The sequence below is a fragment of the Centroberyx gerrardi genome, chromosome 6 (assembly GCF_048128805.1).
Source record: "Centroberyx gerrardi isolate f3 chromosome 6, fCenGer3.hap1.cur.20231027, whole genome shotgun sequence".
NCBI lineage: Eukaryota > Metazoa > Chordata > Actinopteri > Beryciformes > Berycidae > Centroberyx > Centroberyx gerrardi.
This window is the reverse complement of record NC_136002.1, coordinates 6513340-6527993: the sequence shown is the minus strand read 5'-3', so window position 1 is coordinate 6527993 and position 14654 is coordinate 6513340. Positions and strand designations below refer to the sequence as shown.

Sequence of the window (14654 nt, the reverse complement as noted above, 5' to 3'; positions counted from 1 at the left end):
CACACACACACACATGCACACACACAATGACGTTACATAATTGTTCCCACACTTCTTGCGGCTTGGTTTTTTTAAATGGCACTCCTGACGCTGAAGTCAGATTCATCAAAAGAGAGGAGGAATGAGAGAGAAGATGAGAGGCTGGTCTGAATGAGAACTGCTACGAGAGTGTGTGTGTGTGTGTGTGTGTGTGTGTGTGTGTGTGTGTAGGTGCAGGGGTGGAGAGGTCTTTGGGGATGACCAGAGAGAAATAGCAAGTGGGTGGATATCTATGGAAGATTGTCTGTACTGTAAGGGTGTAGAAAAGAATGTCAGACCAGTGTGTGTGTGTGTGTGTGTGTGTGACATATCTGCAAAAGCTACAGAGAAACAAAAGATAAGAAATCCAATTCTCTCTATGTCAGTGTGGGTGTGTGTGATTAAATGTGCATGCCGTCGCATGCGTGCATCACATGGTCGACGTTACACAAGTGTTCCTTACCGAGTGTGAGCCCAGTGTGTGTGCGTGTGTGTGTGTGTGTGTGCGTGGGAGTAAGATGGAGGATTTCCAGTTTGAATCAAAAACACATACAGCTTGGAGGGGGCCACACTTCCTACAGTGTTTCATTTCTCTCCCTCCTCTTTCTTACGCTGCAGTGCTATAACACAGCTCACAGTGGTGGAGATCGGTGTGAGAGAGGGAGGTGAGAGGTAGAAAGGTAAAAAAAGGAAAAAAAAGATGGAGTGTGAAGTAGAACGTTTCTGCATCATTACACTGGTTTTCTATTCTTTAGCCCCTCAACAACACACACACAGACACACACACACACACACACACAGCAACTCTTCAAGTTCATAGTGTGTCATTAAATATAGATGATTCAAGGAGACTTTCTGTGTATGTCTGCTGACTGCTTACACACACATACACACACACACACACACACACACACACACACACACACACACACACACACACACACACACACACACACACACACACAGAGAGAGAAGGGATTCCTGACAGTTTCTCAATCATCTTTACATGCTGGCAACTTTTAACATTTTGAAACTCGGTGCGTGTCATTAAGTATAGATGATTTTATGGGTTTTTTTTTTTTACATAATTGATGATCATGTCATGATTTGTCTCATTTCATGACTTTTTGCGCGCACACACACACACACACACACACACACACACACACACACACACACACACACGCACACGCACACATACACACAGAAGGGATTTTTGATGTTTGGGTTCGATCGTTAATGTTTCATTAAGTTTAATTGACCTGCAGTGATAGAATTACATGTGAAAAAGTTATGGCAGAATTGATTATGTGCAGTTCTTATTATTGTACTACTAATGATGCTTCAAGGCCTTGGGAGCTTGTGTGTTTGCTCTCCTGTGTGTGTATGTGTGTGTGTGTGTGTGTGTGTGTGTGTGTGTGTGTGTGTGTGTGTGTGTGCATGACCACAGACAGTGTTAAGGGTTTGTAACTTGGTATAATCTACACAGAGGAAATGAGGAATTATGCAACAGCTGAGTGAAAACTAACACGCAGCTTCTTTCTCTCTCTCTCAACCACACACACACATACATGCACACACACACACACACACACATAGAAAGACAGCAGGACAGGAGAGTGAGGAAGGGACGGAAAGGCCATGAGGTTGCCGTAGATAATGAGAAGAGACAGGGGAGAACAGAGCAACAGAGATAGAGCGAAAGAGAGGAATAGATAACGAAGAGATGGATGGGGCGGGTCAACTGGGATGCTAATGTAGAAAGAGAAGGACTGGAGTAGCAGACAGAGACGAACCTCCTTAGGGGACGGACTTAGAAAACGATGAACAGATGGAGGAGGAAATAAAATTTTGTTTTCATTACTCTCAATTTGTAAATGAATCAGCCTAACTATTATCTCTACCTAATGATTTGCCAACATCCATAGCAATAAACTGTTCCAAACAATGAAATTATAAGTGATTCTGTGTGGTTTCATTGAGCAAGATATGCAGCAGCTGGTAACCCCATCCATTATTGTATAGTTTGTATAATATATTGATGGGAGTGAAGGCAATTAAAACCATTTAATGCTGAACCATTGAGCCAGGCACTTCCACCCCAAGTTGCTGCAGCAGCACGGCACCAACTGTGTGATTTTTAAATTAAGTTTCATTCTGTGGTCTCATGTGTACATGCGCAGAAGGTATGTGTGCTATTTGGAGTTGAAACACCCAAATTAAAGCAATGCTGTGCAGCCGTAAACCATTAAGACTCACTGTGCACTCAGCTTGGCTGTTAACACACTAGCTTAGGAGTGGTAACACATATCTAGGCCATTAGGGGGCTAATTAAATTTCCACAAAGAATAAATAAACCCCTAGAAAGCACAACAAGCTACGACTTTCATATATTTTTACTTAAAATGTTCTTGACACATTCAAATCATTGGTTGCATTATGTTTAATACCCTATTTGCTATATTCTTATTTATTTTCTATTTGTCTTTGCTGTATTCCATTATTTGCTGCTGCAACAACCCAATTGGTTTCCAATTGTCAGAAGGTGGAAGGAGCACTTTGAGGAACTCCTAAACTTGATAGACATGCCCTCTGTGCAGGAGGCAGTGCTGGAAGATGCGGGGGGGGGGGGGGGTGGAGGTCCCATCTCCTTGGCAGAGGTCAGAGGGGAAGCCAGAAAGCTCTTCAGAAGCAAGGCACCAGAGGTGGACGAGATCTGTCCCGAAATACTTAGACTCTGGATATTGTTGACACATCTCTTCAATGTCGCATGTATTTCAAGAACAGTGCCTTTGGATTGGCAGATGCGTGGTGGTCCCCATTTTCAAAAACGGGGACCAGAGGATGTGTTCCAACTGTCGAGGAATCAAACTGCTCAGCCTCCATGGGAAAGCCTATGCCAAGCTGCTGGACAGGAGACTCTTGTTAATTGTTGAACCTCAGATTCAGGACTAGCAATGCGGATTCCATCCTGATGGGGAACAGCAGACCAGCTTTTTACCCTCTTGCAGGTATTCGAGGGGTCATGGGAATACAGCCATGTTCCCCCAAGTATCTCGTGGGAGGTGCTGCTGGAGTATGAGGTGCCGGGGTCACTGATGCAAGCCATTTGGTCCCACTAAGAGCAAGAGTTGTGTTTGCATGCCAAGTCAAGCACATTCAAGGTGGGCATCGGACTCTAACAAGGATGCCCCTTGTCCCCTCTCCTGTTTGTGGTATTCATGGACAGTATATCAAGGCGCAGCTGAGGTCTAGAGAGTGCCCAGTTCATTGACACTAGGGTGGCATCTCTGCTGCTACTGAGCAGCAGGGGACCGCCTTATTGCAAGGGGGGCACTTGATATGAGTTGCAATGAGTAGTATGTATCACATGTCTAGCAGCGCGACAGGCTTCTCCTCATTTTTGAGCCAATTTAAATTCACTTTTAAAAAAATGTCCTTAGGTGGCCCACCCAAGATTTTACAATGCAGGGAAAACCCTGAGATCAGCCCCTTCAAGTCTGAGGCCATGGTTCTCTTCCAGAAAAAAGTGGCTTGCCCCATCCAGGTGAGGGCTGAGCAGCTGCCCCATGTGGAGGGATTCAGCTATCTTGGGGTCTTATTCACGAGTGAGGGTAAGAAGGATCATGAGTTTGACCACCAGCTACGTGTATCGGACCATGGTGGTGAAGAGCCAGAAAGCAAAGCTCTCAATTTACCGGTCAATCTTCATCCCGACCCTCACCTATGGCCACGACCTTTAGGTAGTGACTGAAAGAATAAGACAACGGATACAAGCAGCCAAAATTAGGTTACTCCGCAGGGTGGTTGGCCTCACTCTTTATGATGGGTTGAGGAACTCAGCAATCCAGGAGGACTTCGGTGTCGAGCCACTGCTCCTCAACATTGGCAGGAGCCAGTGGTAGTGGTTTGGGCACCTGATAAAGATGACCTCGGGGTGACTCCCTTTCGAGGTGTACCGAGCATGACCGATTGGAAGGACACCTCGTAGACCCAGGACCCGCTGGAGGAACTACCTCTCCCAGCGGGTCTGAGAGTGCTTGGGTATCCTCCAAATGTGGAGGAAGTTGCAGGGGGGAAAGGACATGCCCTTCTTGCCACCACAACCCTGACCCGGATAAGTGACTAGAAAATGGATGGAAGGATGGATGGACAACCCAATGTCCACACATGCATCTTTATAACTTCATGTCATTTAATCTAATCTAATTATAGCATATACACGTATCCCTGCAGTATGATCTACTGTACGTACTCATGGTGTCCCCAGCCCAGCTCTGGGAGGTAGGGCAGCTTCTTGATCCTGATGATGGAGTCGTAGAGGGAGGGCTGGAGGGACTGGGCCACGGCGTTGGCCAGGATCACTGCTATCATCACCGGCAGGATGTGGGAGATCTGGCCAGTCAGCTCGAACACGATGACCGCCGTGGAAACCGTGTGGGTGACCGCCCCCGACAAGGCCGCCGCACCTAGGGGTGGGAGAGAGGAGAGTGCGGTGAGCAAAAGAGGAGGGAGGTGGAGAAGGAACTGTTGTAGGTTAGATCAGTGGCTTTCCAAGTGGGGCCTGGGGACCACCTGGGGTCCTTGAGGGGATTCCAAAGGGGGGTCATTCAGCAAAATGAGGAATAGTTTAATTTCGCTATGATATATCTGTGGGGGGCAGATAGGATTGTTGATCAATAACAATGACTCAACAATTGCTTAACCAGGTACTGAGATTTCTGGCTTTCAAAACCGGGTTTCTGGCTTGAACTCTCCATTTTTGAAAAAGTCATACATTACTTAATGCCCCTTTAATTTACTAGAAATCATCCCAATTAGAGAATGCAAAAAAGAATGGCTATTGCAATCATAGGTTTCACTCTAACCAATATTATCTTCACATGTACAGTGTAGATGGTTATACAGTTCAATACTAAACACCACCAAAAAAAAAAAAAGAAAAGAAAAAAGGAAACCTTCAGAACCTTGTCTTGGATGATATACAGTATAGTATTGCTCCACTCAAGTCCCACTCAATCCCTGGGAAATGTATTTAAGTACAGATTCTAAGGCATCAACCTGTTATCAGTTCCCCGGCACTTTCTCCTCTACTCTCAGCACAACAAACCAAATTCAAACTCCATTCCAAACATGCCAGTCCATCTCCTCACATATTGCCCATATGGCAAAAATCGACTTATTGAGCTAACGCAATATAAAAAAAGGAACCTCAACGCTTCAAAGTCTTCTTTTTTATTTTTTTCAATAAATGGTTGTGAAGAGAGCAATAAAAAGAGCTAGATCAAAAGGAGAGAGAGCAGCATGGGGCAAGGTGAGCATTCACTGCCCGACAGAGAATATAGATGGGGCCAATCGACAGAATGAGATGAACACCGAAAGAAAAATAGTAGAGAATGAAAGCATAAAAAATAACGCAGAGAGAGAGAAGAGGAGAGAGAAAAAGAGATGGTGTAGGTGGTGGGTGAGAGAGGCTACAAAGGCAGGTTTCATTGTTCTTGCTGTTAACTTAATTAAGCCTGTGTATGGCTGCCTATCCTTCACAGATAAATGCTAATGCTGCCTCTACCCATCGTAACATTTGGTCCCTAGTTCCACTGTGAGATGAAAGAGGCTCATCAGAGAGTCAGGCCTGTAAAGAGGTGAGTCATCCTCTACACAACATCAACAACAACCACAATAACATCGGCGCCCCAGAAAAATAGCCGCCGTCAACCTGCAACTGTGGCATGATCAGCACGGCTGTCAACACCGACCACACTGGCAAGGGAATCACAACACTGCATCTTATTAGACATGCAATACCAATATAAATGGTGACGACATGGTTATGTAGGCACATTTGGTGTTTGCCAGACCTGAAATATAAGAAGTGCTATTCAAAAACCTCAATGGCAGGGTTAGCCTGATGTTATGGGCTGAGACTGTCGTGGTATAGAGTGTTTTCTAAATTCATAAATGTGAATTACCGGGTCAGTTTTATTGTTTGCAACTTTGCAGCAACAACACCCATTTCTGATAATTTCCGTGTTCTGTATGCAGTTCATAAAAGCACAAAATCCCACCTGCTTTAGTCAGATGGTATATTTTTTAAATATGTATTATATGTAAAAACAAGTTTAAAGGGGCATTAAGTTAAAATTTGACTGCCCCATAGCACAAAATGACCAGACTATATCTGCAGTGGTTGTTGAACTATACCAATGACTCAACAATTACATCACCAGGTGCTGAGATTTCTGGTCTGGAAACTTCATCAATGTCATGCATTCTTGCTTTTAAAATAAATTAAAACTACTTTTGCACAGGGTCCAACTTATTATAATTTCAACAAGTTGCATTTTCAACTTGCAAATCCTGAAGTAGGAGCTTAAGAGGAACACTTGAAACGTCAGGGAAAAGACAAAATCACTTAAGTTGTTAGTTATTTTGAATGAGAATTACATTTTTTGTGCTTGTCCTAAAACTGTCCCCACCCCCAATGTTAATGATATGGATCAAAATGGAGGAGGGTACTTTCTGCTGCGTATGACTGCAAATGATGCCACTGTAAAGTATAACTGAGAGTAAACCCTAAAAGTGACCTCAAGAAAAAATTAAAAGTACTTTTGAAAGTACTCCGAAAAGTACTAGAGTACTAGAGTATTCATTCTATATTGAAAACAGCACTGTTTAAAAGAGGGATGTGGGTATTTTACCCCATGTTTGTAGGACAAGGGAATGTGTGTTCATGGAATAGAAGTTAAGAGTGAGACTACGGGTGGCTCACAAATCCCCGCCTATAATGGTAGGTGAAGAATCACGGCAGCACGGAGTGTGTGTCTTTAACTCACCCACTACAGCGTAGCCGCCTGGCACTATGGGGTAGATGGTGCCATCTGTGTGGATGCCATCTGGGAACCAGGCTGCCATGCTCTCTCCAACCAGACGACCAAACGCCGCCCCTGAAGTACACACACGCACATAAAGACACAAAGACTCACCATCAGTGCTCAGTTCATTACTGATGCTACTCTATTGTGAATGATCGGGGAAACCAAGAAGCGTTGATGTCCAATGTTCTTTTCATTTTTTTGCTCGATAAAAATCAGTAGGTAGTAAGTAGTGGGAATACAATACATTTCCCACACAGGGAAAGTAAAAAGTACTCATTTCTCTGCTATTTCTCATCCAAGCTAGCTTAGTGTGAGAAGACAACTTATTATGACGGAAAAAATTTGCAAGGTGGGATATACTTTTTGGATACTTCAACTTCAATCTGATATTTAGAGAGGGTGATAAAGGTACCAACTTTTTTTTTTTGAATGGCACCTGTAATATAATTAATTCAGCACACTATTCATTTCTGATTAACATATTACCACCCTACTCCTAACCTCTCTCGCATATCTCTCTCTCTCTCTCTCTCACACACACACACACGCGCATACCCACTTGCAGCTTCTTACCAATGACAAACACTGGCATGAAAGCTCCGCAGGGCACCGGGATGGTGGTGGCCAGGGCGGACATCCAGAACTGAAAAAGAAAGAAAGAAAGAGAAGAAAAGAAAGGAAGGACAGAAAAAGAAAGAACAGGGTGGCATTTCAATTAGCTTCAGAGGACCATCTTGTCTGCCCCTCGATGATAGCCCCGTTAAATCCTCCACTAGCGGCGGGGAGGCGGCCGTGCGGGGCTCACCGCCGAGGTTAGATTGAGCTGTCACTTTCGCTCTTCATTTGACAAAGACCCCGAGACGAACCCCGGGTAATGAGCGGGCTCCGCCGATTGGCCAACGCCGGGCCAGGCGAGCGGAAGAGACTGCTAATTAGGGAGGACAAACAAAAAGGGAAATGCCACCGCTGACAATGTGTGAGCTTCACCGTCAGTGTGTGACTGCGTGTGTGTGTGTGTGTCCAAGTTTAAATAAAGAATAGGGTTCAGCTGATATATTTTGAGCAGATATTCAAGATTGTTAAACTTGACTATTGTCGTGTCAAAAAAAAAGTATTCGGTGTTCAAAAGTATTCTTGGCGAGGTGGAAAAGCCTCTGAAACAGCTTTTAGACCAAGAGACACTAAAACTTTCCATTGAAATAAATAATGATAATTATCACAATAACATATTCATGCATACTTGTGTGGAATCCAATCAAAAAGTCTCATTGGAATCAGTTCAGGTTAAGGGCTTCCTATAGACACCCAGTGTAGTATTGATCAATTCTACAATAAATATGTAATCAATCAAACTGCATCATATCCATCATAATAAAAGGCCAATATTGGGTTCATATATTGGTCTAAAAGTAGGGACACATACAGTACTACACACACACATATATCTCTTCTTCTTCTCCTCAGTTATTCTCTGATACACACATCTGCAGAAATAATTCAAAAAAGGCTGTTTCACAAAAGCGCCAAAGTCACATCTTTTTCCTTTCACAAAACTTTCATTGGGAGAATCTTCTTATGACGGACACACACCCACACACACACACACACACACACACACACACACACACACCTAGCAGGTCTGCAGGTCATTTCTTTGGCGCAGGGAGAGAAAGTCGAGACTCGGTGACATTCGGTGTTTGCGTGCGGAAACCAAGACGTACGGACGGGAGCATTGCGCAAGTCATTACACAAACCTCATCGATGTAATCTAGAGGTTTCAAATAGACTTTTTAATTACACTCATCCCTCCATCTCTCCATCCCTCCTTCCCTCTCTCTCTCCCTCTGCTCTCTGTCTATAGTTAGCTGTAATTAAGGCCGGCTGCCACGGTGAAGTAATGGATCTCCTTCTGTAACCCTACACCGCAGCCGCTTTCACACCCTGAACAGCACACACACACACACACACACACATCCAGGCGTAGGTGTTCACACACACACACCCAGGCACACACCGTGGCACAGACTCAGTGATGGGAATCAGACCTTAACATGGCTGAGCGCCAGGGACCGGTGTATTGGACTAACACACACACAAACATTCAAACATAACCAGTAGAATATACAAAATAGAGCTCATGGGAAAAGCAGTGTCGGGAAAAGTTCGCTCAGCTTCTCTCGGTACATAATTGTCCTTTGGGTGTTTGTTGCCTGGTCTCTTCTTCCTCCTCTTCTCCTCTTATTCCTTCTCTTTCTCTCCTCCGGTGAAACCTTCATAAGAGTTAGGTGGGTTTAAAGGATCTGGGAACTCATAACATAGGCTTAACTTTATTACAGAGGCCATGAACTCTGATGAGACCTCTGCGTGTGTGTGTGTGTGTGTGTGTGTGTGTGTGTCCTTATGTAACATACCGGCAGGAGACAGCTTCGCACAATTTTCAGAAACACACTCAGTGGAGGGCAATGCAATCCAATCCTGTTTCCAGTTAGCCATGATACCCATAGTAACAGATAACTGAAACCAAGTGTCATATTCTGAGCAGTTGACTCAGGCCTCCAGAGTGTTAAAATGCCTCAGTCAATGCATGCAGTTCTGGCTTTTACAATCATTTTTAGTTCTTTATTTTTCAGGCTTGTAGCGAATGATAATGTAATAACCGCTGGATGATGTAATCACTTGTGAAAAAGTAGTAAAAATGTCCCTCTAAATGGGTCATGAATGTAATAAAAGCTGTTAATGTCACATTTTATTGTAATATACTGTAATAGCATCTTCAGACTGATATTGGGATACTTTCAAAAAGTTACACCCCTCAAAATGTTACAATCGCTGGTTAATGCAATATTAAAATATCAGGTTTTATTTCTTTTTGACTCATTTAGAAGGACATTTTATTACATTTTGACAAGTTATTCCTTACTATTCGGCAGTGATTACTTTATTAGCTGCTACAAAGCAGTTTGGCTTGATGAACTACTGAAAACTACAGAAGCCTTGAGGCAGAAAATACATACTGTAATTTCACGTAAAAGAAAAAAAAAACACAAATATAAATGGTAATACATTTGAGTATTATAACGTTTTTAGAATTTGTATAGAATTTTTATATTTTTTATGTTTTATATTTAACTTTTTTAAAATTCAAAATAAATTAATAGATGATAATATTTTTTTTTTTTGTGGAGGGACCTGACCTGGGCGATGAACCACAGTTCTTATGCAACATACAGTGAAAGGATACTGTACTGTAAGTAGATAACAGTGTAACCTAAACCAGTTGCCCGTTTACAGTTAATAATATGGTGTTTGGACTTGGATGATCACACACACACACACACACACACACACACACAGGTGAGGGCCAGGGGATGTCAGCACATCAACCTGGTTGCCATGGTTACATGGCAACCAGGTTGATGTGCTCACTTTCTGTGCAGTGACAGTCACCCATGGGTCCTGCCCCAGGTGCCTCAGTGTTGCCTAGGCGATGGGCTGACAGCCGCTAAAGACATGACCCCCCCTAGCTGGAAATTTGGTGCCACATCATCTGTACTGTTGCACTGAGTATTGTACTGCGACCTGATGACACACACACACACACACACACACACACACACACACGCAGACACACATAAACACATTCCCATTGTGAATTCATATATCCCATCCCACACAATCCCATTCCATGAAGCCCATTCCATTCCCATTCTGTGGTAATGGGAAAATGCCTTTGGGGCTCAACAAGATTTACAGTATAGAGAGGAGGTGAATAGACAGGTAGCACATATTAACTTTTACTGCACACACACACACAGACACACACACACACACACACACACACAGTTTTTGTCTTCAACACTGACTTCAGCAATAAAAACTGTAGACATAGATACAATATATTTCATCACTGATGAATTTCAAATGTACTGCAACAACAAGATTTTAAAAAATCCATCAATCTTCACTGAAAAATCAATTTATACGGTTCTTCACTTCTGACTACTCTACCAATGCACTGCCTATCTACAGCAAGCGGCCACAACATTTTAATCCTCACCACACCACACTCAGAATCCATGCCAAAGTCTGAAATATGTCTTATCACATGTACTGAATAAACTGCCTGCTTCTGATGGTTGAATTTTCACCATATCGCCTCTCTTTGTGATGAGGCCAGGAGAGGAAATATACAGAAACGGTTGGCAGAAGTAACAAGAGTGAGACCAACAAACATACAGATGATAATAATCACATTGATTTCTCCATTCCTCAAAGAATTTCAAACACGGTCCACATCACAGACACAGAGGACCTGCTAGGAAACCTAATCTTCATGGGTAAGACTTGAGCCCAGGGGAAACACAACAACACAACAGCTTGACAGTTGGGATGCCTTAAAGATCACCGACAAGACACTGCATCCGCCTCACTTAATCCAAACCTCCCTCCCTAACAGATCGGCACGATCTGAGATCTGACTCAATAGGTGAGCAGGTTTACGGGGCCGTAACCCAGTCCTGCTGAAACGTCTCCTGGTGGAGTTTACAAGGCTCCAGAGGCAGAACGAAGTCCAGTAAAGGGAGCGAGCAGGTGGAGAGTCTACATGTTCTATTGCATTTGATATAGTTGATAATGTGAATAGTTTTTCACAACACACATCTGCACATCTGGACACACATACACTACCAGTCAAAAGTTTGGACCCACCTGATTGAATGTTCTATGTTTTTCATTCTCTAAAGCCATTTTGATCTGAAGGCTTCTGCTTAAATGCTGGAAATGTGTTTCTTAGACAAATATAAATAGTGAAGTTGATCCTATGTATGAATTTCTTTCCAAAGCCTTTGTCTTTCCCATCAAGGCAAAGGGCGGCTACTTTAAAGAAACTAAAATATAAGATAGCTTTGATTTGTTTAACACTTTTTTGGTCGTTGCATAATTCCATTTATGTTATTTCATAGTTTTGATGTCTGTACTATTATTTTAAAATGTGGAAAATAGTAAAAATAAAGAAAAATGTGGTGTGTCCAAACTTTTGACTGGTAGTGTATGTACATATGTCTGGTCTTTTGTATACCAGGTATCATGACTTGATAGTGGTGCATACTTGCATATTCACTCTGAAAATCTAATAACATAGAAAGCCAGCAATGTACATTTTGCACACCCTGCATATGCTGCAAGTACCTCAATTTACATATTTCCATATGCAGCAAATTCAGATTTTCTTTTTTTCCAATATGTTCTATTGGTTGCAATTAGCGGCCGCGCTCTATTCTATACCCTCTATTTGCTCTATCATTATTTATAGCCATTGCTATATCCTACTCTGTGCAGCTGCAACAACTCAATTTCCCCATAGGGATCATTAAATTTTCATCTAATCTAACCAATCTAATCCACTGAGTGTACATCTCACACAGATAGTCCAGCACCATCAACATTGATAAGGTTCTCTGACCTCAAACTGAAGGGGGACTGACAGGAGGAGCAGAAGCCTAAATGTAAGAAATCCAGACTCGAGACTAGAGGTGTAGTCGAAAACCCTGGGAGTGCTTGAAAAATCTGGGTGGAGGAAGCAAACGAGAAAACCTCTTACATTAAAATCCCATTAAAATTGACTTAATGACCCACATGCATTGTGAATCTGGTGTGGCTTTAATGAGACTTATAAGTTATACAATAGCTTCAGGGCTAAACTGCTTCAGAAGAAGAAAATGCTCGATGTAATTCATATATTTGACTCAGTCTTCATTATTAGACTGTAGTAATAAAAGAAATGCTAGCCGCTCCCTTCAGTAAATCTAAAAGGGATTTTAGCAGGAGTCGGAATATCATGGTGGTGTGATGTCTTCAAGTCTGCAGCGCTTTTATCACCGCCAACGTGGTCTATAGTTTACTCTCCCAGAGACAGCATGTTCAGAGACCAGGTGCTCATTAGAAGTTTCATGGTGGCTAATGACAATCTCATTAAACAGCAATGACATCATGTTCTGTTGTGATTATAATGTGCCCCTAATGCACTTAGTATGAGATTATGAACCTTATCAGCAACACCGCTAAGTGTAATCAGAAGGTCAGAGATGATTCATCTAGCGGTTTGTCATAATTTTGGTGGATGTTAATGTTTGCATCCATATCCTTTAATATGAGGACCTGAGCAGCCATCTCAAAATGAGAGATAGCCAATATGAGGCTCTATGAGAGATCAGGAGGGAGAGGGAGCACACCGTCCTTATTAATAATGCTGCCTCCACTGTCCTTATTGCATGTAATACTTCTCCTACCTGCCTTATTGAGGTAATATTGACCCTACCAGGCTTATTGAGGATAAAGCTGCCACTAACAGCAGCTGCACAAGGGCTAATTCAGTTGTGGAGGGATCCTTGGTCTTCATGCTCAAGGCTGGGGGGACACTACACATTTTTATTAGGCTGATTATAGCCGCAATTTAGCCATCAGGGCTGTTTTGTAAGACCAGATCGAGTTTGTGCTAGTTTGGGGCGGTCGAATTGGACAATCAGCACAGATGATCTTGTACTGTACAAGGGTTAAGACTTAAACCTCTTTCCTCCAGATACAGTCAAGACCATCATCCTTTATTTCAAATACAATTTTTACAACTCAAATCTGAACAAGTCTTGGCTTTCTCCTGTATCAAGTGTGTGATCCCTAAATTCAACTTGTCATCAAGTGTGTGATCCATAAATTCAACTTATCATCAAGCATGTGATCCATAAATTCAACTTGTCATCAAGTGTGTGATCCATAAATTCAACTTGTCATCAAGCGTGTGATCCATAAATTCAACTTGTCATCAAGTGTGTGATCCCTAAATTCAACTTGTCATCAAGTGTGTGATCCCTAAATTCAACTTGTCATCAAGTGTGTGATCCCTAAATTCAGCCTGTCATCAAGTGTGTGATCCCTAAATTCAGCTTGTCATCAAGTGTGTGATCCATAAATTCAACTTGTCATCAAGCGTGTGATCCATAAATTCAACTTGTCATCAAGTGTGTGATCCATAAATTCAACTTGTCATCAAGTGTGTGATCCATAAATTCAACTTGTCATCAAGCGTGTGATCCCTAAATTCAACTTGTCATCAAGTGTGTGATCCCTAAATTCAGCCTGTCATCAAGTGTGTGATCCCTAAATTCAGCTTGTCATCAAGTGTGTGATCCCCAAAACCAACTCAAGTGTGTTTTCCTCTACGATGCAAGAGAGAGAAAAAAACCTCCATATGCCGGTTGTTGAGTGTATGATGTCCAATCTTTTCACAGTCTGTTTAATCGTGTAGTGAGCCTCCAGCCTCAGGCAGATGAGGCACAGTGGCCACATGCTGCGCTGCCTGCACATCCAATCTACTGACCACAAATGTTGCACTGATTACCACTGTGCTTCAGACAGGTGGCTGACATTCAAGCAGGTAAAACCCCGTGACTAACTCGGATATCGGCCTTTCCTTAAACACCACGATTCAAGCATTAATTCATGAGGTCTGTGCGAAACAATGAGAACCTTCCTTTGACTCTCACATATTGTTAAGCCTAAGATGTGGAGCGTCTGACTCTTCCTGAGCAGAACGCTTCGACCACGGAGAAGGAGAAACTGATTAAGCCTCCGTGAAAGGCCACGGGGAACTATAAAAACTGACCTTGGCATATTGATATTTCTGCATAATTCATTCGGCCGAATACATTTATCCTTCATTGCAAGTGGCGTCTAATTTAAATTTCCGTCTGAGCGGCAGCGGCGGGG

At 42.7% G+C, this 14654-nt stretch overlaps 1 protein-coding gene across 1 annotated transcript in view; it reads right to left on the bottom strand.

Moving 5' to 3' along the window:
- Positions 1-14654, bottom strand: part of LOC139927477 (chloride channel protein 2-like) — a 136641-nt gene that overhangs the window by 26510 nt on the left and 95477 nt on the right. The window contains exons 13-15 of the mRNA XM_078284085.1: positions 7467-7536; positions 6852-6962; positions 4274-4487 (exon numbers count right to left, since the gene is read on the bottom strand). Of these exons, the coding sequence (XP_078140211.1) occupies positions 4274-4487; positions 6852-6962; positions 7467-7536 (395 nt within the window). The remainder of the gene's footprint in view (positions 1-4273; positions 4488-6851; positions 6963-7466; positions 7537-14654) is intronic.